The 27,109-nt window shown below is 47.0% G+C and overlaps 1 protein-coding gene across 3 annotated transcripts in view; it reads left to right on the top strand.

Moving 5' to 3' along the window:
* Positions 1 to 6,256: 6,256 nt before the first annotated feature.
* PCYT1A (phosphate cytidylyltransferase 1A, choline) overlaps positions 6,257 to 27,109 on the top strand; it is a 50,435-nt gene continuing 29,582 nt past the window's right edge. Inside the window, exons 1-4 of one of the 3 annotated variants that reach the window (XM_079978015.1) lie at positions 6,257 to 6,441; positions 8,361 to 8,494; positions 8,697 to 8,766; positions 9,535 to 9,598. In XM_079978015.1, the coding sequence (XP_079834141.1) occupies positions 6,317 to 6,441; positions 8,361 to 8,494; positions 8,697 to 8,766; positions 9,535 to 9,598 (393 nt within the window). In that variant the 5' untranslated portion in view covers positions 6,257 to 6,316. Of the gene's footprint in view, positions 6,442 to 8,360; positions 8,495 to 8,696; positions 8,767 to 9,534; positions 9,599 to 13,261; positions 13,605 to 18,528; positions 18,619 to 27,109 lie in introns of those variants that run through there. The other 2 variants (XM_079978013.1, XM_079978014.1) reach the window with 2 other exon arrangements.

Raw genomic sequence — 27,109 nt, 5'->3', positions numbered from 1 at the left:
AGACACTTCCGGGTCACGTGGCCAGCTGGACATCGCTGCTCTGGCCAGAGCCAGAGCCAGAGCCGCACACGGAAACGCCATTTACCTTCCCGCTGGTAAGTGGTCCCTATTTATCTACTTGCACCCGGAGGTGCTTTCGAACTGCTAGGTTGGCAGGCGCTGGGACCGAGCAGCGGGAGTGCACCCCGCCGCAGGGATTCGAACCGCCGACCTTTCGCCTTATTCCCTCATAAAAGATAGGACACGACACAGTCTTCTATAAAAGTATAAAAATGTTTACTCACACATCATTCTGTTCACAATAGGATCCCAGAAGACAGGCTTAGCTTAGAAAAGTAACATACACCTAGAAACTATCTCATAAGGAGACAGTCCCTTTGTCCTCTCCTAGCTGGAGGCCAAGAGAGCATCTTTGGCTAAGCAGATGTTGCTTCTTCGATGCATGTAGTCAAAGAGAGATGGCTGCCCTGCCCTGTGCTTTTGCCGTTACCTGCACAGGTGAGGCCACACCCACCTCTAGTCACATGCAGAGGAAGTCTGTCCCAGCCCAGAAGCAAACAGGAAGTTTACCTGCTGGCTGGACAAACATTCCTCCCCATGTGTAAACATGTTCACTCTAGGAATGTTGTACTTGCCTGCTCTTGTGTTTCACATCCCACACTGGGCCACCAGCAAAAGCTGACGGAAGGTACTCTGGGCTCGGCCTCCTCAAATATTTTATGGTGGGGGGAAGCAAAGGAAGATGGCCCCTAGTATTTGGTTCCTGTGTCTGAAGGCAGCCCTGTATCAGGAAGTTTTTGCTGTGTGGTGTTCTGCTGTGTTTTTGTATATTCTGTTGGGGCACAAAAATAAATCATCATTATCATCTCCATGAATTTGTGCAATCCTCTTTTAAAAACATCCAAGTTGGTAGCCATCACTGGCTCCTGCGGGAAGAAGTTCCACAGTTTATCTATGTGCTGCATGTAGAAGGACTTTATCTCTCCTGAACCTTCCAGCATTCAGCTTCATTGGCCACACGCTTTAAATAATCTTAATCTTCTACAATATTGGCGGCATATGGTCCTTAAAAAAGCCATTTGGTTCTTGTGTATTACTGAGTTTGGAGATATTCTCTATTTCCAGATTCCCAAGTAGATGAAGAAGTCGCTGTCTTGGATGCATTATTTATTATTGTTAGTTAATTGTTTATTAAATGAGGATAAAATCGAACCCCACATTGAAGTCTCTGTGGGGCTGAAGAACACTCCCCTGGAAACATCCATCCAAGTGGGACCGGAAGCCAACAAATCTGTAATGCCCATCTTCTGTTACTTCAAAACTGCTTGTTTGCTTTATTTATATATCAGCGAGACATTGATCTAACTTGCCCAGTCAAAAATGCAAGGAGCTGTTTCCATCTGAGGCTTTGTGAGAACTCAAAAAGATCATGAAAGATCTTCTTACTTAGATGACAGCTGATAGCATCTATCTAGTCAGCATGGTCAAAGCTCATCTTCCCTCCCCCTGACATTTAAAGTAAAAGGAAAGCCAAAATGATCTGTGATGGGCTGAGTGTCTACAGAACATCTGCAAACTCAGTTGAGATTTCTGCCCCTGATAAAGGATACTGTCTACCTGACTCTTTCCATAGAGCATTTCAGAGTGGGTGTCATCGCAAGAAGTTGTTTGCCACGCTGACAGATCACTTATCTTCCTCGAATATTTTCCGCTAAGGGCACACATTAGCTCACTAAAGACTCAGCGGCCCAAATTCAGGCCACAGTCATTTCAGGACCATTTCAGGACTGAACTACAAGATCTCGCACGGTCAATGTTTCTTAGCTAAGCAAATCAGTCTCTTAAGCTTAAACCAAGAAAGAGTATTCTCTGTAAGATTGAATATCAATACTGTATATGGGCAAGCCATGATGGGATAATTTTTCTAGACATTTGGTTCTTCTAGGGGTAAGCAGACTTTGGACTTATGGGATCTACTTGCAGGTAGGTAGCCGTGTTGCTCTGACACAGTCGAAATTAAAAAATTGTCCAGTAGCACCTTTTTTGTTGTTGCTGTTGTTTAGTCGTTTAGTCGTGTCCGACTTTTCATGACCCCATGGACCAGAGCACGCCAGGCCCTCCTGTCTTCCACTGCCTCCCACAGTTTGGTCAAACTCATGCTGGTAGCTTCGAGAACACCATCCAACCATCTCGTCCTCTGTCGTCCCCTTCTCCTTGTGCCAGTGGCGTAGCGTGGGTTGTCAGCACCCGGGGCAAGGCAAGTAATTTGCGCCCCCTAACCCTGTAGGGGCAGAGAGCTGTGAGTGCGAGCGCGCCCCCCCCCCCCCAGATGTTGCGCCCGGTGCGGCCGGCCCCCCCTGCACCCCCCACGCTACGCCACTGCCTTGTGCCCTCCATCTTTCCCAACATCAGGGTCTTTTCCAGGGAGTCTTCTCTTCTCATCAGGTGGCCAAAGTCTTGGAGCCTCAGCTTCAGGATCTGTCCTTCCAGTGAGCACTCAGGGCTGATTTCCTTCAGAATGGAGAGGTTTGATCTTCTTGCAGTCCATGGGACTCCCAAGAGTCTCCTCCAGCACCAGAATTCAAAAGCATTCAAAAAAAATATGAACGAATTCCTATGCCCCACAAATAACCCAGAGATGCATTTTTTAAAAAAAGCACACATTCTACTCATGTAAAAACACCAGGAAGGCCCCACAAACAACCCAGAAATACATTTTAAATAAAAGCACACATTCTACTCATGTAAAAACATGCTGATTCCCAGACCATCCGTGGGCCGGATTGAGAAGGCGAGTGAGCCGGATTCGGCCCCCAGGCCTTAGTTTGCCTACCCATGAATTAGGAGAATGGAATCATTTTATTTTGCTCTTACTGGGAGTCAATAAAACCTTGTCAATCTAGTGCAAATCACTCAGAGATGTAGATGCAACTTGACCTTCTGCTCAAAATACCAATTTTGCCCAAAAGGTTGATGCTGCAGAAACACCCCTGGGGTCCCTTTGGGTGACTATAATGTGCTCTGTGTGGGGTCATCTTTGAAAATTCTCCAGATGCTGCTGCTGCCCAGGCTGAACTTTCTCATGTTTATATTTATTAGATATTTATTTATACCCCACTTTTTTCCCTGACAGCAACTCAAGGCATCTTCCAGATAAAAAATAAAAACATCTAAAAATACAGGGTAGGGGAATCATTAAAAACAAGTAAACATCCATAGCATTAAAACACACACTCTCTCTCTCTCCCTATACACATACAATCTAGTAAAACCATAAAAATAATTACGATATAAAACAGCATGGCTGACTTCTCGGAAATGAAACTTTGTCACCCTCACAGAAAGGATCTGGAAAGAGATTGAAAGTAAAATGGCAGGCGGTGAATCACAAAGCAATTGCCTGCGTTGAAAATATGACTATGTGTGAGACAATACTAAGTACAGTCCTGTATACCTGAAGGAGCATCTCCACCCCCATCGTTCAGCCCGGACACTGAGGTCCAGCGCTGAGGGCCTTCTGGCGGTTCCCTCCCTGCGAGAAGTGAGGTTACAGGGAACCAGGCAGAGGGCCTTCTTGGTAGTAGCACCTGCCCTGTGGAACGCCCTCCCAGCAGATGTCAAGACAACTGAAGGCGGCCCTGTTTAGGGAAGTTTTTAATGTCTGGCGCTGTATTGTTTTTAATATTTGGTTGGAAGCCGCCCAGAGTGGCTGGGGAAACCCAGCCACATGGGCGGGGTATAAATAATAAATTATTATTATATTATTATTATTAGAGTCACAGAATTGTGGACTTGAAAGGGAGCCATCTGGTCCGTGTCCTTGTGATGCAAGAATCTCAGCTAAAGCATCCCTGACAGATGGCCATCCAATCTCTGCTTAAAAACCTCAAAGGAAGGTCCATTCCACTGGCAAACAGCTCTTACTGTCAGAAAGTTCTCCTTAATATGCAGTTGGAATCACCTTTCCTGTAGTTTGAATCAATTGGTGAAGTTGCCTCGTCTCAAAAAGGATATTGGGGAGCTGGAAAAAGTGAACAAAAGGTTAGCAATGAGTACATTTGCACCATCCATTCAGAGTGTGCATCAAAAAGCACAGTTCTTCTCCCAAAGCATCCTGGAAACTGTTGCTTCCCCCTCACAATGCTATAATTCCCAGCGCCATTAACAAACTGTAGTTCCCGTGGTTCTTTGGGTTGTGTTTTAAATGAATGGTGTGGGTGTTTGGCTAAGAGAATTCCAGGTCTTTTCAGGCAGGGACCAAGAACAGAAGGCTGATCGCCGAAGAATTGATGCTTTTGAATTATGGTGCTGGAGGAGACTCTTGAGAGTCCCATGGACTGCAAGAAGATCAAACCTCTCCATTCTTAAGGAAATCAGCCCTGGAAGGACAGATCGTGAAGCTGAGGCTCCAGTACTTTGGGCACCTCATGAGAAGAGAAGACTCCCTCGAAAAGACCCTGATGTTGGGAAAGATGGAGGGCACAAGGAGAAGGGGATGACAGAGGACGAGATGGTTGGACAGTGTTCTTGAAGCTCAACATCAAAAAAACGTAGATCATGGCCACTGGTCCCATCACCTCCTGGCAAATAGAAGGGGAAGAAATGGAGGCAGTGAGAGATTTTACTTTCTTGGGCTTCATGATCACTGCAGATGGTGACAGCAGTCATGAAATTAAAAGACGCCTGCTCCTTGTGAGAAAGGCGATGGCAAACCTAGACAGCGTCTTAAAAAGCAGAGACATCACCTTGCCAACAAAGGTCTGTATAGTTAAAGCTCTGGTTTTCCCAGTAGTGATGTATGGAAGTGAGAGTTGGACCATAAAGAAGGCTGATCGCCGAAGAATTGATGCTTTTGAATTCTGGTGCTGGAGGAGACTCTTGAGAGTCCCATGGACTGCAAGAAGATCAAACCTATCCATTCTTAAGGAAATCAGCCCTGAGTGCTTACTGGAAGGACAGATCCTGAAGCTGAGGCTCCAAGACTTTGGCCACCTCAGGAGAAGAGAAGACTCCCTGGAAAAGACTCTGATGTTGGGAAAGATGGAGGGCACAAGGAGAAGGGGAGGGCAGAGGACGAGATGGTGGGACAGTGTTCTCGAAGCGACCAGCATGAGTCTGACCAAACTGCGGGAGGCAGTGGAAGAAAGAAGTGCCTGGCGTGCTCTCGTCCAGGGAGTCACAAAGAGTAGGACATGACTGACTGAGTTTCCCAGTTATCTCTGAAGCTGTGACTCAGAGATATGACACGAGTCATGTGGCGGACACGAGTAAACGACTAAACAACAACAAATCTCGAGGTCAAAAACTGGCCGCCTCCTTCCTGGGCCGCGGTGGCCTATGGTGGCGTTGCCGCATTTTCCTATTTCGACCATAGCTCGAAAGGGCGCCTTTCCATCCCTCGGAGGACGGGCGCGGGGAAGGCGGGACCGGGGCAGAGACGGGAATAAAAAGGTAAAGGTACCCCTGCCCGTACGGGCCAGTCTTGCCAGACTCTGGGGTTGTGCGCCCATCTCACTTAAGAGGCCAGGGGCCAGCGCTGTCCGGAGACACTTCCGGGTCACGTGGCCAGCGTGACATCGCTGCTCTGGCGAGCCAGAGCCGCACACGGAAACGCCGTTTACCTTCCCGCTGGTAAGCGGTCCCTATTTATCTACTTGCACCCGGAGGTGCTTTCGAACTGCTAGGTTGGCAGGCACTGGGACCGAGCAGCGGGAGCGCACCCCGCCACAGGGATTCGAACCGCCGACCTTTCGATCGGCAAGTCCTAGGCGCTGAGGCTTTAACCCACAGCGCCACCTGCGTCCCGAGAGACGGGAATAGTTCCAATTTAAAACCGGAAGTCGCATGGCTCTGCATTTCTTAATTCTATGACGCAAAAGTCAGAGGAGTCTTCCATCAGAGAGATGCCGAAGTGTCTTGTCGCTGCACTTCTCTGCTCTCATATAAAACCAGAGCCCTGGTTTCGGCACAGAGGTGGCCAAAAGCCCTTCGCCCTCCCTTTCGCCATGGGTTTTTAAAAGAAGTTCCACTCCAGGCGCTGCTCTATAGCTGTCTAGCTCTGTGGTGCCGGAAGCGGAAGTGACGTGGCGTCAAGGTTTACCGTGGAGCTGACCGTATCTGTGCGGCGCCAGGAGCGGAAATAGGCCGTTGTCGAGACTTCTCTAGGAATTTATTTCGCTCTCCGCTGCTCCGAAAACGGAAATGCGTCAAGATCCCTCTAGGAATTCCTTTGGTTCTCTGCAGCGCCGGAAGCGGAAATGGGCCGTCGTCAAGGCGACGCGCGCCGGCTTCTCCCCAGCGGGCGGCGGGAGCTGCCATGGAGGAGTCTCCGGCGCAGACCCCGTCGTCTCCTCGGGAGGCGACCCGGCGGCGCAGTCCCAGGCCCCACAGCGGCTCGGGTCCGGCCCGCACCTACAGCCTGCGGCCCGCCTTCCAGCACAAGTCAGTGGCCGGGAGGGGGAGGGGCCGGCAAAAACAAAACAGACAAGCCCCTCCCCCCATAGGGGGAAATGGGCCCCTTAGTCGCTCCTGCAGGGAGATCAAGGCGACAAGGCGGGGCTTGCTGGGTCCAACGACGTCTGGATCCCACCAGGTTCTGCCTCCCGCTTTGGAGGCCGACACGCATCACTCTTCTAGGGGATACAAATCCCCCTCGATCCCTTTACAGTGGTACCTCGGGTTACAGACGCTTCAGGTTACATACGCTTCAGGTTACAGACTCCGCTAACCCAGAAATAGTACCTCGGGTTAAGAACTTTGCTTCAGGATGAGAACAGAAATCGGGCTCCGGCGGCGCAGCAGCAGCAGGAGGCCCCATTATCTAAAGTGGTGCTTCAGGTTAAGAACAGTTTCAGGTTAAGTACGGACCTCCGGAATGAATTAAGTACTTAACCCGAGGGACCCCTGTACAGGGGTCCCTTCTTTCTCAAACGCCTTGGTACTCAAACAACTTGGAACCCAAACACTGCAAATATGGAAGAAAGTGTGCGAACTTTTTTCAGAAGCCAAACGTGCCGATTTGAGTGTTAAGCTGAGGTCTTTCTGGTTTTGCTATGTATTTTGCATTTTGCAGGCACGCGGGTGGCGCTGTGGGTTAAACCACTGAGCCTAGGGCTTGCCGATCAGAAGGTCGGCGGTTCGAATCCCCACGACGGGGTGAGCTCCTGTTGCTCGGTCCCTGCTCCTGCCAACCTAACGGTTCAAAAGCACGTCAAAGTGCAAGTAGATAAATAGGTAGGAAGGTAAATGGCGTTTCTGTGCACTGCTCTGGTTTTACCAGAAGCGGCTTAGTCATGCTGGCCACATGACCCGGAAGCTGTACGCCGGCTCCCTCGGCCAATAAAGTGAGATGAGCGCCACAAACCCAGAGTCAGCCACGACTGGACCTAATGGTCAGGGGTCCCTTTACCTTTACCTTTACCATGCATTTTTGTTTTTGCGGCTTTTTTGTTTTGTTTTTGTTACTGTGTAGAACCCAGCTCAGCTACTGATTGATTGATTGTGCAACTGCAGTACATTGTTTATTGCTTTCATTTTATGGATCAGTGGTCTCGCTCAACAGTAAAATTCATGTTAAATGGTTGTTTTAGGGGTTGTTTTTAATGGTCTGGAACGGATTAATCCATTTTGCATTACTTTCTATGGGAAAGTGCACCTTGCTATTGGAACTGACTTCCAGAACGGATTAAGTTTGAGAAGCAAGGTACCACTGTATTTTCAAGAACTTTCAGATCCTTTCTTATGTTGACTTGAAGCTGGCATACATTTAGTTCCCAGTCACTGAACTACTGAGCATCAGCACATATCCTGCATCCTAAGCCTTCCAGCCATGACCTGATACCGTATTTTTTGCTCTATAAGACTCACTTTTTCCCTCCTAAAAAGTAAGAAGAAATGTGTGTGCGTTTTATGGAGTGAATGCAGGCTGCGCAGCTATCCCAGAAGCCAGAACAGCAAGAGGGACCGCTGCTTTCGCTGCGCAGCGATCCCTCTTGCTGTTCTGGCTTCTGGGATTCAGAATATTATTATTTTTTTGTTTTCCTCCTCCAGAAATTGGGTGCGTCTTATGGTTTGGTGTATCTTATAGAGCGAAAAATATGGTAGTTGTTTTCCCATGTGCTGGGTGTCTGTTCATTTGTTGTATAGGAATGCCATCAGTCAAGGCCCTTTTTCACACCTGTATTCTCAAGTGGTACAGCCCCTGAAGGCTTAAACCATGTGAAGATGTAAACTGAGTGTGAATCCTCTCAAAGATGTACGCCTGAAGTTTGGGAGTTGTCACAAATCAGACATCCCAGACTCCAGTTATTTGTTATACTGATGGAGGGGAGATATAACTGTACGCCATTCTTTCCTATTAGATTCCGCCCTTCTACGGTGAAAGATTGTATCCATGAGGTGTTAAAAGAGGAGCTGGCCAGTGTGCAGTACAACCCTGAAGAGATCCCACAGCTCACCAAATCCTTATCAGAGACAATCCTGGAAAAGCTAAAAGGTAAGAGCATGTGCTAAGAGTAATTGCCTTTTTCTTCCTATATCTTCCTGCCCAACTCACCCACCCTTTCTCTCTCTTGGGCACGCACACACACACCCTTGCTGATGTTCTTCCATCTGGCCAAACATATGGTGTGACAATATACAGCTGTGAAATCTTTCAATTTTCCCCAATCCTTTTTCTTCCCCATCTTTCTTTCTAGAGAAAGGTTTTCACCGATATAAAATGGTGGTGCAAGTGGTGATCGGAGAACAGAGAGGCGAAGGAGTTAAGTAAGTTAGGCTTCCCTCCCTTCCCACCAAATCATTCACATTTCCTAATATTTTGCACTGTGGGTTGTTGTTGGGTTGTTGGGGTTTTTTTTTTTTTTTGTATGTGTATGCCTTTGTAAATTGTGAAATCTGAGGGTTCATATTTATCCCAAGCATTCTACAATTGACAAATTTACACAATTCCTCTGGGGACTTAATGTATTCTGACTTGCACAGCACACCCCCAACATTCAGAGCAAATTAAACACCTTTGTAGTGATAGCATGTTTGGTGTGGGTAACTCCCCCTTCCTTCACTTCACCTGGAGGGTTTCCATGCCTGTTCTCACTTTTTTGGTCTCCAGATGGTTCTTCTGGGTTTCACCAGCACATATTTGGAGGCATTGGGTTGCCTGCAGAACAGCTTCCACCCACACAACTGAACTTTCCCTCTCCTCCCCCTGCATGCCCCCCAAATCTATTCTGAGGGATCCCTGCAACCCTCCAGAGTAAATTTTGTAGGCATGCAATGGGGAGGAGAGAGAAGAGAAGTTCTATTGCAGAAGCAAATTTGTTCTGCAAGCCCAATGACCTCATTGCGTTCAACCAAATTGTGCTCTTCTTGCTTGGGATCAACCTTCTATCCCTGTTGGTGTCCCCCCCAGAGGGGGGATGAATTTGGGGAAGCATTTTCAACATATCAAGGGAATTAACAGTCTCGAAATGCGGCTGATTGTCACCAACTGATGTTTTTCTTTGTCAATGGACGGTTGCTCATTTGTTTCTTCAGCATGGCTGCACGGTGCTTCTGGGATTCAGACACAGACAACTACGCTCAGGATATTTTCATGAATGTAAGTGATTTTCTGCTTTTGCCATGCATCACCCATTGAAGGCTGCTTAAAAACCGTGTGTCCTGATGTTCTCATGTGTAAAACCTACAAAAATTGCAGAAGAAAATTTCCATCATGCTTGTTACTGCACCAGATTCCCAAAGTCATGAATTTGTTTGCCTCTGAGGTTGTTTTTGCTCACGGAGGTGTTCTCCTTGTCATTTCCGCAGGACACCCTCTTCTGTGTGGTGGTTGCCTTTGGCTGTTTCTTCTACTGACGCTGGTGAAAAGTTCAAAGAAGATCACTGTTTCAAATATATTTTTGAAGATGGACACTCCGGTTTACAAAATACATTTTCTACTTGATGCTTTTATGATGGATTTCTGCTGCTGCTTTGTACATAGCTAGAGTTTTCTGCACAAGCCCCACTGAAAAAAAATGAGATACTTCTCTTACACAGCCTCTGTTCCTTTCAACAAGGTTTGTACTGGAGAATTTCCTGGCAACTTCAACCCTATATTTACTAGCAACATTTTCTCTGCGATTGGTGGCTAATGAGACCCATCTGGTTACAACCATTACAAACAATTGAAATTTCTGGTTGCAGATTCATTGAGTCTGCTGCGAATGCTAAACTCGTGCTGCATCCCAGTCTATTTGAATGAATATGTTAAAATCTCACTGAGAATTGTATAAATGCACTCTATAATTTTACCGTGGAATTCTGCTCCTAAATTTGTCCTGAAAATCCTTATCTTTTTACAACTTCTATTTACATTCTCATTCCACACCTTCGCTTCTTCCACAAGGAACAAATTTTAAGAAACACCATGTTCTCTAGGTCAGGCTTCCTCAGATTTTGTTGGTAGTTTTCCTAACTGTTTGGTTCAGCACACTTGTAGGAAAAGGCTATGGCAGACCAAGACTGCTACCTACCTGTAAGGAGAAGGCTATTTATGACATTTGTCATGCTGTGTCTCTGCAAAGTACACGTAAATAATATTTAGAACTGGGGCTGTCACTTGAATTATGAAATCTTAATCTATTAATTTATTGAATCTGCAGATAGGTGTAATATGTATTAGTACATACACACACAGTTGTGAAGCAAGCTGTGCTGCAGACACCATTCTGGTGAGAGAAAAGGAAGGCGCCTCATTAGCTTTGGTTTTAGATTGAAAACAATGCTACTTCTCCTTAATCTGCTGCCTGGTTGAGGCCCGTTTTGTCGTTAATCAGAAGGTTATATAATTAAGACTGAAATCCTATGAGAACCTCAGAGGTTTCCTCGGAGTAAGCCATGGTGAACTCTGTGAGACTTGCATCTGAGTAGACACTCATAGGAGTGCACTGTAAATTCTGCAGCCCAACTTAGAAACTAAAGGGACCCCCAACCATTAGGTCCAGTCATGGCCAACTCTGGGCTTGCGGCGCTCATCTCGCTTTATTGGTGAGGTAGCCGGTGTACAGCTTCCGGGTCATGTGGCCAGCATGACTAAGCCGCTTCTGGCACACCAGAGCAGCGCACGGAAACGCTGTTTACCTTCCCGTTGGAGTGGTACCTATTTATCTACTAGCGCTTTGATGTGCTATCAAACTGCTAGGTTGGCAGGAGCAGGGACCGAGCAACGGGAGCTGACCCCGTCGCGGGGATTCGAACCGCCGACCTTCTTATCGGCAAGCCCTAGGCTCTGTGGTTTAACCCACAGCGCCACCCGCGTCCCTTAGAAACTACGTGATACTTTTTATGCACCCAAAGAGCTTTGTATGCATGCTTAGCAGCCCTTACAGCACCACTGTAAGGTAGGCTTGTCTATTTTATTGACACCTTTCTAACAGCAGCACAGTCTCCAGGCATCTGTTTGTAAGTGCTGATCTCTATGCAGGACAAAAAAGGCATAGCAGCTGGGCAGACCACTTATCCCTGGTCAGGTGGCAACTCTTCTGTAACATAGTCCAGGATCAAGGGGACTGAGAGGTAACACAGGTGATCTAGCATGCCTTGGTGTGTGGTTAATATCAGCTTTGAACCTGGGAATGCCCAGCGTCCAAGCTTAGCCGTCGTACCACACCAACTTCTGTACCGGCCAAGTACAGCAGCCTTCCCCAGTCAGGCTTCCTCCAGGAGTTTTGGACTACAATTCCCAGCATGCAGAGCCATGTTGACTGAGGCTGATGGGAGTTGTAGTAGGAAACCACCTGCGGGGCACCCAGTTGGGGAAGGATGCCAGAGGGTCACGCGCCTCTTTACAGGCATTGATCTGTCAGGAGCTCATGGTGGCGTATGTGGTCCCTCCTGCTGCCCCACCTTATCCTCACAAAAACCTTAAGAGGTCAGTTAGATCGAAAGTTGGTGATTGCTCCAAGGGCACCAGCTCAGTGCTTAATAGCAGAAGGTGTTTAAACCCGGGTCTCTCTGTTCCCAAGTCCCACACACGACTCTGCATCATCTGTCTCCTTTTGCATATTTTTACCCTGCCTTTTGCACAACGGCTCCTCCCCAGCTTGCAGTAAACACATACAACTAAGAACACAATAAGACAATAAAAGCAGCAGGGGGCAGCATAAAGCTAGCCGGAAAAGCATGACCAGGAACAGATCTCTTCTATTCATTGGAAAGAGAGGTTTCTTGCGACAAGAATGTCTCCATGTGACAGCTAGCAGGAATCCTGCACCCTTAAGAGCAGGCCAGCATAAGAGGCCATCCATTTCAGCTCCCTGAAGCACAAATGGAAGTGAGACGCACTTAAAAATCCCTAATATATCAAAAGATCTGCCCAGGGCGGTGCTGAAACTACTCAATTTGCAGGGTTCATTTGGTCCTCAGTAACTGACAAGGCAAGAGGTGTGTTATGTCATCTTTGGATAAAGGCCTTCTAGAGAAACGACGATCTCACGGTATCAACAGTTAAGAATTTATCTTGGCTGCTTTTGTGTATGAAGTGGCGGTTCGTGCATTTAATACGTATGTGATCAGAAGATGCAGCTTCCCCTTCTGAGATTTAACTCCTTGAGACCGTTCAGAGGGAGATGCAGCCTGAAGAACGACCATTTTCAGCCAACAGAATTTGCCTTTTGAAACCACACAAAAAAACACCTTTAAAAAATCCCATGTTCAAACAGAAAGAACAATTTAACAGGCCAGGTATTAAACACGGGTCAATCCCCGTTAAATAGGAGCAGTTGGCGTGTATCCCAGGGCCATACTTTTGAGTCGAGCTTCCACCTGGTTCTTTAATGCCCGGTTTGTACTTGAAAATATTTTTAAAAGATGCTTATACTGTGTCAGACCTCCGGACCAAGGCTACAAGTCTGCAGAATCGTTCACAGCCTTGCAAGCTTCTGTTATTTTAATCGAAAGATGGCAAGGACTGAGCCTAGGATGTGTGCAAGAGAATCCCCTTTCGCAACAACCCACCCCGCTTTTTGTCACCATTTCCTTTTTTTAAAAAACAAAGAAAAGGCTATTTCTCAGGGTTTTGCTTCGTATACGCAGAGCTGCTCCCTAGGACCTGTGCAATGGGCCTCCAGCCCAGTAGCCCTGAAGCAGCTACTTCTGCAGCTCACTTCTGTGTAGCAGGAAATGTCTTCCTCTGCAAGTGAGCAATGTCACCCTCTTGTGGTCTGCAAAGGGGGTGCAGCGCCAGGAAGTGGGAGGCCGCAGCATGCTTGGCCCCTCCTCCCGCTTCCTCTGCCCTGTTCCCCTCCGGTTGCTCTTCTGCAGCGTGGGCCCCCCCCTTCCACCCTCTGGCCATGGCAGACAAGCCACTCAAGCACAGCAAGAAGTCCAAGCGGTGCCTGCTGTGCGAGGCGCCCTTCTCTGGGGCGGCCGAGGGGGACCTGTGTCCCAGGTGCTCCCTGACCCCCCTGGCCCCCGTGCACACGGCAGAGCCCGGCACGGAGAGCCGGTGGCGAGACACCAGGGCCCCTTCCCCTGCGGGGAGCTGCGGCTCCGGGGACGACACGCAGGGCCAGGAGCAAGAGGAGGACAAGGAGCAGTCAGGACAGCAGCTCCTGGCCGAGTGGGTAAGTCCCAAGTCTCTCTTGTTTTGCTTTGCTTCTGTTTTATTTTAATTTCTGTTTTTGTTTTTCGAGACCTCCAATCTCAGCCGCGTTGGAGCGGCTTATTAAGAAGGGGGTTGTCTCTGAACATGTACAGAGCGCCATTACCTCTGCCCAGAAATGTGGCAAGAAATGGAGAGACTCCTGGATTTCATTAAGAGCCCACCCCTTGAATCAGACCCTCCAAGTGCCCCCATTTCCCCAAGGGCAGTTCTGGATTTACAGCAGCCATCCCGGTTTCTGATCTGATCCCGGAATGTCCCGCTTTTCCTTAGGACTGCCCTATTTTCTTCTGAGAAACGTTGGAGGGTATGGAGTTATGCGACCCCCAAGCCATGGAGATAAGTAACTACAACTTTAGAAGGCACCGGAAGGCAGCAGGAATTTTAAAATGTTTTATTTTGTTTTTATATATGTTGGAAGCTGCCCAGAGTGGCCGGGGCAACCCAGTCAGATGGGCAGGGGAATAATAATAATAATAATAATAATAATAATAATAATAATGGAATTGGACACCCCTATTTTCATCAGAGAAAGTTGTCGGGTATGATAAATCATTGGCGATTCACCCATTGCAAGCATGTCCTAAGTGTTAGGCCTGGATTCTATTGAAAAAGCATTCAGGCTCTGCAGGATCCAAATCTCCCTTTTTCCAGGATGGTTGTGAACCGCCTGAGATCTACAAATAAAGGGCAGAATTCAGTAATAATTTTCATACATTAGCTGGCGCTCTTTGGTGGAGCTGTTTTGCTGAATCAATTTAGTCCCGTTTGCCAAAGGGCCCTGGCTCTCCGGTGGAGCCCATGGAGCATGTGAAAGGTGCCAGGGTTAGGTCCTTGTCCCCACCAATTGAAAATGATCCCTGTAAGCAGGTAGTGGAAGACCTCTCTCTACCTGAAGCCCTGAAGATCTGCTAGCAGTCAGAGCAGACACCAGCACAGGGTAAGATGTACAAAACAGACTGACCTGCTATGAAGCATAGCCATTTAAGTAGATCTGTATCGCTTTCACGCATTAACCAAGGGTATGCGATAGAGCTATTTAGCCAGATTTTTACTATTACCTTAACTTGGGTAGTATGTTCTGTTCCTCTGGAGTGCAGCTGTCGATCCACTTTAAGGCTAACTCTTTTTTATATTAATAAGTGTGTAAGAATTGCCTTAGGGACACGGGTGGCGCTGTGGGTTAAACCACAGAGCCTAGGACTTGCCGATCAGAAGGTTGGTGGTTCGAATCCCCGTCACGGGGTGAGCTCCCGTTGCTCAGTCCCTGCTCCTGCCCACCTAGCAGTTTGAAAGCACATCAAAGTGCAAGTAGATAAATAGGTACCACTCCGGCGGGAAGGTAAACGGCGTTTCCATGTGCTGCTCTGGCATAGCTGTCAACTTACAGATTTGAAAATAAGGGACCAGCAGCCAAAATAAGGGACCTGCAGCCTCACCTGTTCCAGGCACTCCAGTCTTCCTGTTCTCCTGCAGTCTGGTCAAACTCATGCTGGTGGCTTCGAGAACACTGTCCAACCAACCTTGTAACCATAGGTTCAACTGAATAGAATCTGAATCACATGCACCACAAGGCCTATGCAGCCTCAAGATGGCTCCCCAGCATGGCTTTGCACTGCAAAGTTTGCAGCAGCACGTGCAACAAAATGGCACCCAGCATTCAAAACCCCCTCAGCTTGCATTAACTAGCCACACACAAGGCATGCAAGCTCCACTCCCCAGTCGTTCTTAGACTTCTTATTGGGTGAGCAACACAGCCAAGCAACACAGTTGGAGCCTTCCTCCTCCCTGGCCGGCAGGGAGGGAGAGGAGCTGCTTCCTTTGAAATTTAAGGGACATCATTTAAGGGAAATCCATCAATAAGGGACAGCAGCGGGACATGGCGCTGAAATAAGGGACTGTCCCTTCAAATAAGGGACACTTGACAGCTATGTGCTCTGGTTCGCCAGAAGCAGCTTAGTCATGCTGGCCACGTGACCCGGAAGCTGTATGCCGGCTCCCTCGGCCAATAAAGCGAGATGAGCGCCGCAACCCCAGAGTCGGTCACGACTGGACCTAATGGTCAGGGGTCCCTTTACCTTTAAGAATTGCCTTAGCGTGCAGAAGCTGTGGTTTTTTAGCGAGCTCGAGCTCTTGGAAGGCTTGCTGCAGTTGCTAAGACTGTTATTTAATCTCTATGCACCTAAACCAGAGCATTAAGTTCCATTGAACTTGGTGGGATTTGCTTCTGAGCAGAGTTGCATAGATAGGGGCTGTGGTGTAAACAGACCCAGGGGCACATTTACTATGAAACTACGGACGCTTCAGCTTTAGAGTCCCTAATCCCAGAGGGGCCCCAGAATTGACTTCAGTCCACATTGCTTAGGTTTTTTGGGGTCTAGTAGACGAACGACTCAAACCGATTTATTTTTTGTTGTATATATTTCAACAACCCCAAAGTTTGCGAGTTAGCAGCACAGGTGTTGTAAAGGTGTGGTGATCTGCCGTGGAACAACCCCATGGAAGATAACAGTGGTTACACAAACATCGTTGCTGGTTGCAAAGGGGGCCCCATGACAGCTTCAGGGCCCCCAAAATGTAGGTCCACCACAGAACAGACCACAACCAAAGTAAAGTTGAGGATGATTCATTTCAAAGTAAGAGGAATCGGGAACATCCTGTAAATCAGGAGGGTTGGTGAGCCTAGGTAGCAACACGGGGGGGGGGGGGGACTGTTAATGGAATCCTACATTTTAGTACCTCTATGCTTCTCTTTGCCTTTTGTCTCATACCTTTTTGGGAGATAGGAAGTCTTTAAACATTGTACAGCGCCATATACATAGGCACTTTCAGAAATATGAAATGATTATCCGGTTCAGAGACTGACAGTGCAGTCCTATCACCATCTACTTGGAAATAAATCTCATTGAATGTAATGGGGCCTATTTGTTTACTGTACAGTGGTACCTCGGGTTACAGAGGCTTCAGGTTACAGAGTCCGCTAACCCAGAAATAGTGCTTCAGGTTAAGAACTTTGCTTCAGGATAAGAACAGAAATTGTGCCCCGGCAGCACGGCAGCAGCAGGAGGCCCCATTAGCTAAAGTGGTGCTTCAGGTTAAGAACAGTTTCAGGTTAAAAACAGAGGAGGTAGCATTAGATTTAAAAACTACATCCACATGACTGCAAAGTGGAAACTGAACAATGCTATGCATTGTTAGCATTACACAATGAAAGATCACTGCAGTACTGTATTGTAACAACAACACACTGATATCTTAATATTATGCAGTTAGGCTCAAGCGCATGGCTTTTAACCACAGTGGCACAATGCAATATTTGTTTTAGGAGAATGTTTAATTATGCACTGCTGTGCTGCTATGGTTTCGAAAAGCTAGGCAACAGCAGCGTATTACTGTAGGACTCCGTAATGCAAAGTGTTGCCAGCATCCGCGAAATCCTCCCAATGAAGGGCGGTATAGAAATTTAATAAATAAATGAATGAATGAAAAGGGTGCCCAGAAGGGTCTCACCACACAACCACAGAGGTAAAACTACAGGCCCAGAATTCTTTGAGGTTGGGGGGGGGGGAGAGAGAGAATGTGCTTTAAAGGCATGTGTGTACCCAGCCTTAAAATATGAGAGAATGGGACGGGGGCTGAATGCTAAGCTTTGGGCCTGGTGGCAGGGTTTATTTGCAGCACCTACAACATCCCTTTATTAATAATAATAATATCATTATTATTTATTGACTTTGTTAGTCACCTTTTATCTTGCCTAAGGCAGCCCAAAGTGGCTTATGAGCACATGTGTATGCCTACCGATCACAGAGTCGGAAGGGACCCTGAGGGTCATCTAGCCCAACCCGCTAGGGGCACGGGAGGAATCTTTTTGCCCAATGCTGAACTCGAACCCACAACCCTCGGATTAAGAGCCCAGTGCTCTGCTGACTGGGCTATCAAGGCAAAACACGTCGGGGAGGGAGGGAGAACAGGCCGAAGCCCCCACCAAGCACAAGGCCGCGAAAGGTCTGTCGCTTTCCTAGTGTGACTGGGTGTGGATTGCTGTCCGTAGAGCAAAGTAGGCTCTTCATCTCAAGAGTCGTGTGTTCGAGACACACGTTGGGCAAAAAATGGTGGGGGTGGGGTTGGACTAGATCAGGCACCCCCAAACACAGCTGTCAACTTTTCCCTTTTCTTGCGAGGAATACTATTCCGAATAAGGGAATCTCCCTTTTAAAAAGGGAAACATTGACAGCTATGCCCCCAAACTTGGCCCTCCAGACGTTTTGGGACTACAACTCCCATCATCCCTAGCTAGCAGGACCAGTGGTCAGAGATGATGGGAATTGTAGTCCCAAAACACCTGGAGGGCCGAGTTTGGGGGTGCCTGGACTAGATAACCCCCGGGGGTCCCTCCCGACTCTATCATGTAAAGACTGCAGAGAGAATAATTGGGTGCACTCTTCTCACCTTAGATCAAATCTATGCTGCCAGGTGCCATAAGAAAGCGGCAGAGATAGTGCAGGATAGTACGCATCCCGGAAATGATCTCTTTCAGCTTCTGCCTTCTGGAAGAAGGTACAGGGTTATAAAGACCAGGACTAGCCACCTGAGAAACAGTTTCTACACAAATGCAATTCTGGTTCTAAACGCAGCATAAGGGGGTCTCTATAGTATAGTGTCTTTTAAAATGGGGTTTCAGAGTTTTTAGGGGTTTTTGAATGTTTTATGTAGTTTTTCAATTTCATTGTTCTGCATGGGACACTGATAATAAAGATATCGTATATCATATATATCACGCTACGCTATGGTTCTATTTCTCCCATCCCCGGAACCTTCCGCCTCTGGGTGGCGGTTTCCGGGGGGGAGCAGAAAAGAGAACGGACCGTTTCGGCCGGTCCGTCGCCGGGAGGGTCCGGCCGGAAACACTTCCGGCTCGGCCCCGTTGGCGCTTTGCGAAGGGGAGCCGGAGAGCGGAGACCGAGGGAAGCAGGCGGGTAGGTCAGGGCCGCGCCGGTGGGGGCCGGGGGTCATGGTATTGGGGAGGGGGCTTGTGGCGAGGCCCCCTGACTCCCTCCTGGAGGGGAAAAGGGGGGTCCTAAATCCCTTTCCCCCCCCTGCCTGGTGATGTCTCTCGCCTGAAAGGGAAGGCGGTGGGGCTGGTTGTGGGCGGGGGGAATACAGGAGGGGAGGGGGGCGTTGCTGGGTTTTCTTGGGGGGTGCGATCCCACCCACCCACCCCCCCCAAAAAAAATCTGGTGCTGGAGTGACTTCAGAGCAACGCATCGCAATCTCTCGCAGCCCTAAATAGGGTTGCCAAATTTAGGAGAGAGAGGACGCTATGACGGCCCCTCAAAGGAAATAAAGGCAGTTTATTTAACCCCTGAAGAAGAGGACGTTTTCTTGGATAAAGAGGACACACGGCAGCCCCCAGCAGGAGGGTCCCTCTGGGGCTTGTGGCACATGCATGCGCGCACATGCGGATTTATAAATCTGTCTGCGCTTAGCTGCCCAGAGCTTCAGTGCATGGTATTTTGCCATGTATTGTGTTTTTGATTGTATTGTGTTTTTAAATATTCGGTTGGGAGCCATCCAGAGTGGCTGGGGAAACCCAGCCAGGTGGGTGGGGTATAAATAATAAATTATTATTATTATTATTATTATTATTATTATTATTTGACACACGCACAAGCGTTTGGAGAGGACCCGAGAGACAGGTCAAAGCTGTATCGACGTGGCATTTTGCATTGAAACACGGGGCAGTCCTGTATGTACAGGATAGGCGGATTCAAGCGTCTGGTTGTAAGCATTGGCGTTGACAGGGCTTGGGACAGGGTTGCGATACACCTTGGGGGGGGGGTTGAGGAGGTGCTGCTCTGCAGCTTGGTAGGGACCACGACCATTATGGGAAAGTGACCCCAGGGGTCTGTGTGGGAAGGGGAGGAGGGCTAGGCAATTAGCCCTGCTTTAAGAGAATCTTGTACAAATATTGGTGGGGGGGTGTAGCCAGGAGTGTGTTTTTTAAAAAAGAAATACAGACGGAATGGGAATTTTGTATGTATTTCTTTATTAAACCTATTAGGCTTTTGTCACTAGGCCTCCCAGCGACTTACATTAAATAAAAATATATGCACATAGATAATACCATAGAAAAGGGTGGGGTGTTATATAATATTTCCGGATTCCCTCAGAAGGTGCTGGACTCTCCTTCATTGGAGGTTTTTAAATTGGATGGACATCAAGTGAGGATTCTTCAGCTGTGATTCCTGCATTTCAGGGGGTTGGACTAGATGACCCTCAGAGTCCCTTCCAGCTCTACAATTCTATGATTCTATGGTAACATGCAACATATGTAAAAACAAAAGCCCAATGAACAGTAATAAGCAATTCGAGGCATTAGAAATGGGTATTGTGTTTGCTCAGCTGGAAGCAATGCCTTGGGGTGTGGGGGAGAGACTTATTAGAAATGCAAAAAGCTGATGGTGTTGTTTGGTGGTTAGGGGGATTCCCCCTCTCCCCAAGGAACAGCGTATTCAGCTCTGCCATGTAAATACTTGCAGATTTGGTATGTATCAGTGTCACGGTATGACACTGAAGGTTTGACAGGCATTTAGGATGAGCTGTGTGAAGTGCTTTTTGAAGGAAGGTAGTCACTGTTCAACAGGGACGCAGGTGGCGCTGTGGGTAAAACCTCAGCGCCTAGGACTTGCCGATCGTATGGTCGGCGGTTCGAATCCCCGCGGTGGGGTGAGCTCCCGTCATTCGGTCCCAGCTCCTGCCCACCTAGCAGTTCGAAAGCACCCCCAAGTGCAAGTAGATAAATAGGTACTGCTTTATAGCGGGAAGGTAACGGCGTTTCCGTGCGCTGTGCTGGTGCTGGCTCGCCAGAGCAGCTTCATCACCCTGGCCACATAACCCGGAAGTGTCTTCGGACAGCGCTGGCTCCCGGCCTCTCAAGCGAGATGAGCACGCAACCCCAGAGTCGGACACGACAGGCCCGTACGGGCAGGGGTACCTTTACCTTTAGCCACTGTTCAGACTGTGAACTGCATGAGATGTTTCTTAGGTGCAGTGACTGTAGGGAGGAGGCAGCAGGATTGCAGCAGTCCCAAATAAGTTCATATCTACATCTCTATTGTGCTGCCACAATAGTAGCCCTTGTCCAAGATCTATTTTGCTGTTCTAAGTGTGGGGTTTTTTCTGCCTTGGGCTTTCTTTGCAATGGTCTCAAGTTAGTTTTGTGAGGAGACCGCGGTATAATTTAGATCTTGCAGCACTTATATTGACATCTTTGTGCTTCTATATCCATTGCCTTTATGAGAGCCGAATCTCTGAGGTAGCAAGAAATGATGACAAAAGGTTCTGTGGCAATAAATTTTAATGATATATTATGGCATTAGCTTTTGGGGATCAGAGTCGCCTTTATCAGATGTGTGAAGTGATAACTTCAATGGGCAGGTGAATATACTCTTGGGTTGAGAGGGAATGCATTACAGGCCAAGGCCAAAAGGCAAAGAAAATGCAAGATGGAATGGTCTGTGTGTCACATGGAAAGCCTGTGGGAGAGTGGGTTAGATATCATATGCCAGGCATGTCCAACAGGTCGATCGCGATCTGCTGGTCGATCGCAGGGTGTTCCTGGTCCACCCTCTTCCCACTGCCCACACTGTCTGCTTCCAGTGTTTATTTCTTGCAAAACAGCTGCAGAATAGTTCATTGTGTGCTCGCCTGCTAAGTTGCTTTGCATGTTTTCCTTTGGATAATTCTTACCGCCTCCCACTATAATGCATAAAGCATTAGCCTACACTTTTCCATTTCACCACCGCACAATCATAGAGGTAAATCTCTATGGACACAATTTTCTCTTCAGTCCCTTGAACTGTTTCTGAAACAGCTTGTGGGAGGAAGGCATGTAGAGACGGAAGCAGTTCAGCAAGTGAAGGACAAAGGCTGCTGCTGTCTCTCTTCTCCCCACCCATCTGAGTTGTTCTGGAAACTACAGAGAGAACTTTCACCAGAGAAGCAGTGGCTCGCTGACAACCACTTTGTGACTAAGAGGCTTGAACCCTTCTATCCTTAGTTGCAAAATCCATTCCTGAGCCCAGGATCTCAGAACTAAAGTGTCTGTCTCTCATGACTCACTGTGCTGGGTCAAAGCAGTGGTGACCTTGCAAGGCAAAGCGAGTCAGTGCCTCAGAAAAAGAAAGCAACACATTCCTCTAAACTAAGGAGTGAGTATTCACATTGGTCTGCAACAGCAAAAAGTGGACATCCTGAGAAGAGAGAGTAACCCAGATCCAAGTCTCTTTGGTTTTTATTTTTCTTTGTTGGACTATGCTGGCCTTAGGAACTGCCATTGGAGCATTCCAGCCCTTGCAAATAATTTTATAGGGGCTGATCACACATACATCCCTACTTACACCCCAGCGGTTATGTAGTTCACCTTTCTGTTTTTCTTCCATCTTTAAAGGGCTGCACCATATGTGGTGCTGCTGAAATTTGCAACTTGGGCAATTACACGATGGCAGTTGCAACCTGTTCCAGATGAGTAGTGCATTTAGTATCTTAAGTCTCATCAGGTTCTCCTCTGGATAAAAAAAATGGTGACATGAGTTTCAAATGCAAATATATCCCCAAACTTCAAAAGATGTGATCACAGCATAAGGTTTACATTATCAAGCACAAATCACAGCTGCAAGGAGATTATTTTTGGAGACGAGTGACCTAAAATGAATGAGCATTCCCTTTAGACCTCAAAACCTGATTTTCCTATAATTGTGTGGCTGCAGTTGCTGAATGCTCCAATTGTTTTAATTGTGACGTGGATATTGTGCTGCTTGCCAGAGAATATAGCCACGGTTGGACAACTGCCAAGGAAGTATAAGGGTGTGGAGCTCGTGGTGGTCAGAACGACCTGAATTAAAAGCCTGGTTGCTGCTTTGTCTTGACTGTCCTGAAATACTTCCTGGTGTTGCAGAGGGAAGGTTTAGTTTGCTTTTGCTGTGGTTTTTGTGTTAAATAGAACACAAAGGATGGCAAAGACCTGCAGGATGGCAGAGACATGCAGAAACCAGTTTGGAGAATCTTGCTCATTAACCATAAGATGAACATAAATGAATAGGTTCTTCGCCTACATCAGCAAAGGAGAACCTGTAGCCCTGCAGATGCTGTTGAACTCTTGTTATCACCCATCCCTGCCAGCGTGACTACCAGTCAGGGAAAATGAGAGATGATCATAGCCATTGATAGCCTTATTCCCCATGAATTTGTCTAATCCTCTTTTAAAGCCAAGGCGGAGGTCATCGCTGCATCTTCATATCCATATCTATAAGACCGTTCTAGATGGGAGCCTCGTGTTTATTTATTTCATTTTTGAATCGTTCCACATAAAATATCCCAGAGGGATTTAACAATAAAAACAAGTTCAAGTCCAGCATAGATAGGCTGGGATGAAAATCTCCACTTAAAAGACTTAATGGAAAAGGAAGGTCTTCAGTATGTGCCCAAAATATAATAGAGACAGGGCTTCTCTGATATGTTAGACATGGGAAGGGGTGGAGACTTTAAGGCATTTTAAACATTTGTTTATTGGGAGAGGTGCTGACATTGAGTAAGGACTTTCTTCGGTGTGAGGATGTATAAAAATGTTGCTATATTATTTGTCTTTACTTGCCTTAACTATATCCAGTTCTAGGCCTTTATTGGAAAAAGAAATTATCTTGCCTTGGGAATTTCTCCAGTGAACAGCTGGCGGAATGCAAGATTTGGGTGTGGATTTGCTCAGCAGGCGTGTGAGTCAGCGAAAGAGGCATTACAGTATTGGCAGCAAATCATCGTGCCTGGCACTGCTCGGGTGAGCTGATAACTTAGAAATGCAGAACTATCCTGTCTAAGCTCCGCAGGGTATGCAGATTTTGGGGTTTGACTCTCCTACCTCTGCAATTAGGTCTTTGGATAAAGCTCACTTCTGCCCCCATGAAACCTCCCTCCAGGCAGCTGTCTGTAGGCATTTTCCAGAGGGTCTTTTCTTCATCCTTCACCTCCTACTGATAAGTAGCAAGATTTTTCCACCAGGCTTCCTCTGCTTCCCTTATCTGAACCAGATCCTATCCAACCTACTTTGTGTGGAAAGGCGAGCTATTTCCTCATTCCATTGCTTTGTTGGTACTTTCCCCAGAAGGCTGGATTATCAGGCATTGTTAACAGCGTGCAATTTTTTTCTGGGTGTCAAAACCCACTCTCAGTGCAAAGACCAGCAAACTTTCACTCACTTTGAAAGTTTTGAAACCCGTGGCAAGCATTCTTTAGCAATACAAGAAAACATTCCTTTGATTCAAGACCTGTGAAAGGTCTGCACGGGTTCTGCTTTTCAGTCTGGAACCAGTTTCTGCCTCTGTCTTTCAAACCTTCCGTTTCCCTCTGTTCCAAGGTGTGCAAAGCTCTGCTCTTTTCCAGATATGTTGGGCTTCACTCCAGAAGCATGGACAAAGCCCATGGGTTCCATCTTGTCTATGTACTCTTGCATCCCACTTGGTATGAAATGTTGGGGGCTCTGTGGTGTACATTGGCTGCCAGCAGCTCTCCAGGGTTTTAGGTAGGAGTCTCTCCCCCCCCCAGGCAGTGTTAGAAACACATATACAGTGGTGCCCCGCAAGACGAATGCCTCGCAAGACGGAAAACCCGCTAGACGAAAGGGTTTTCCGTTTTGGAGGTGCTTTGCTAAACAAATTTCTCTATGGGGTTGCTTCGCAAGACAAAAAAATCTTGCGAGTTCCTGCGGGTTTTTTCCGCTTCCCCCCCCTTCCTAAGCCGCTAAGCCGCTTATCAGCTGTTCCGCTGATAAGCCGCTTAACAGCTGATCGCTAAAAGCCGCTAGACCGCTAATAGCGCTAATCCGCTAAGCCGTCAATGGGCTTGCTTCGCAAGACGAAAAAACCGCTAGACGAAGAGAATCGCAGAACGGATTCTTTTCATCTTGCGAGGCACCACTGTACTGTATATAAGCTATGTAGGTGCCAAATGGCTCCTCAAACCAAGGTTACAGTCACCAAAATGGAATTTCTAGTTGGCATTTTTGGGCAAGACGGCTCTAAAGTTTTATTTTTCAAATGATGAACCTACTGTGAATCATTCTCAGTTAAACATCTGGCTAGCTCAGATGATAACCTTGAGGTAAGTTAAGAGCTCTGAGAACTTAAAGAAGAAAAGTCACTTTATCTCGGGACAGTCCATATCATGGGTAGGCAAACTAAGGCCTGGGGCCAGATCTGGCCCAATTGCCTTCTCAATCCAGCCCGCGGATGGTCCGGGAATCGGCATGTTTTTACATGAGTAGAATGTGTCCTTTTATTTAAAATGCATCTCTGGGTTACTTGTGGGGCCTGCCTGGTGTTTTTACATGAATAGAATGTGTGCTTTTATTTAAAATGCATCTCTGGGTTATTTGTGGGGCATAGGAATTTGTTCATTTCTCCCCCAAAAATGTAGTCCGGCCCCCCATGAGGTCTGAGGGACAGTGGAAAAAGTTTGCTCAGCCCTGGTCCATATATATATTGGCCTATTCCGACCTATTTAAAATGCATCTCTGGGTTACTTGTGGGGCCTGCCTGGTGTTTTTACATGAATAGAATGTGTGCTTTTATTTAAAATGCATCTCTGGGTTATTTGTGGGGCATAGGAATTTGTTCATTTCTCCCCCAAAAATGTAGTCCGGCCCCCCACGAGGTCTGAGGGACAGTGGAAAAAGTTTGCTCACCCCTGGTCCATATATATATTGGCCTATTCCGACCTCTTTTACTTAATGGCTCCTGCTCCTGCTCAGGCTGTACAGAAAAAGCATTTTGGTTCCAGAAATCCATTCTGATTGTGCAGATAAAATACAACTGATAGAATTCTACAGGGTGGGGCATTAGTGTGTGAAAACAGTCAAGATCCAATGATCCCCAGGCAAACACCTCCAAAAAGTGGAGATGTTGGGTGCTATCCTGGTGCCCAGGCATCATCACTTGGTTGCAAGTAGCCAAGTAGCAGATGCTCTACCACCGAGCTATGGTCCAGTGAGGAGTGTGGCCAGTTCTGGTGACCAGGCAGAGAGAGCCTGAGGTTCCCTGATCCCTGTCTCATAAAGTGAGGAATGCAGGGGGTGGTTGTGTCACAGTCCCATACACAGCACCGTAAACATGAGATCCAGCAAAAAGAAGTTGGCGTGGGTGTGAACCGGTTCCCAAGTGGTTAATGTACTGGCAAACAAGTTAAGTGGTATACATTAAACACCTTAAAGAGAGCTGGGATGGGCCAAGGCAGAGCGAGATGAGCCAGGCTTGTCTTTCCTGTGTTCTTGTATTTAGCCTCACAAAAAGCCCTGTGTGCTGGTTTTACGAGAGACCCATTTTGGGAATATTCTAAAGACGCTTCCTCTGTAAGTTAAAGAGAAAGTGGTCAAAATTTAGCAGTGCCTCAAAGGTCAGGACGAAACCTTCTATACAAATATTCTGCGGTTGAATTGGTGTGGTTTAGTATTCAGATTTGCACCACTGTTTAGGAAATAAATATTTGAAGACATATAATTTGAATAATTTGAAGACATATTATTGCTTGTTAGCTGCCCTGAGCCCAGCCTTGGCTGGAGAGGGCAGGGTATAAATAAAAATTATTATTATTATTATTATTATTATTATTATTATTATTATTGAAAACTCGATTTAAATCAGTTAATTGGCCTTTTTTCCACTGCTGACTTAAATAGTCAGCATGACTGTTGATATTATATTGCTTGGAGTTAAATCAATATTGAGCTACTGTTGAAAACGGGATGCTGGACTTAGAGGGGCAATCTGGTTCTGCAACGATCTGCATAAGATTCTTGGGTCCATTCTCCTTATGACTGAGGTTGGGTTGGTAGCACTGCCAATTTTTGCAGTCGGGGGGTTAACACCTCTTCTGGGTTTTTGACTGAAGCTGAACTCTGATTATCAGGATGCAGCGTGTCTTGACTGATACTGGTCTGGTACAGACATAACACTAAGCCACTGTTTTTTAAGTTATGGTTTATTAAATCATTACGTGTGAACTCTGCCCAGCAGCTCAACTATGGTTTGTTTATTGCCAACATACCATGACCTGAAGCTATGATTTATTGTTGGCTTGTTTTGTTTTAACCTGCAGGTCCTTGACCTTGGTTTGTTCATCCACCCCACGCAAGCCATTGTTTGATCCTGGCATAATTGTTAATTGTTAATTCATGGTTTGTTGCATTATTTGATGTTAACCAGGCTATTGTAAGTTATGCATAGTAATGAATGCAGGATTCAAATGCCCTTAGGCAATAGGGTCACAGGGCTATTAGCCTTTCCTATCTAAAACAATGGTGTGCCTGCAGTTGTTTCTGGTTTTGCCTCTTCCCAACAGCTCACTGCAGAACCTTTGCACAAAATGAGACATTTAATGAGCAGCTCATGGTTATACGGGGCAGGGAAATTTCTGCCAACA

Source organism: Podarcis cretensis (genome assembly GCF_951804945.1).
Source record: "Podarcis cretensis genome assembly, chromosome: 5".
NCBI lineage: Eukaryota > Metazoa > Chordata > Lepidosauria > Squamata > Lacertidae > Podarcis > Podarcis cretensis.
The sequence above is the reverse complement of the archived record's forward strand: the minus strand, read 5'-3'. Positions and strand labels throughout refer to the sequence as shown.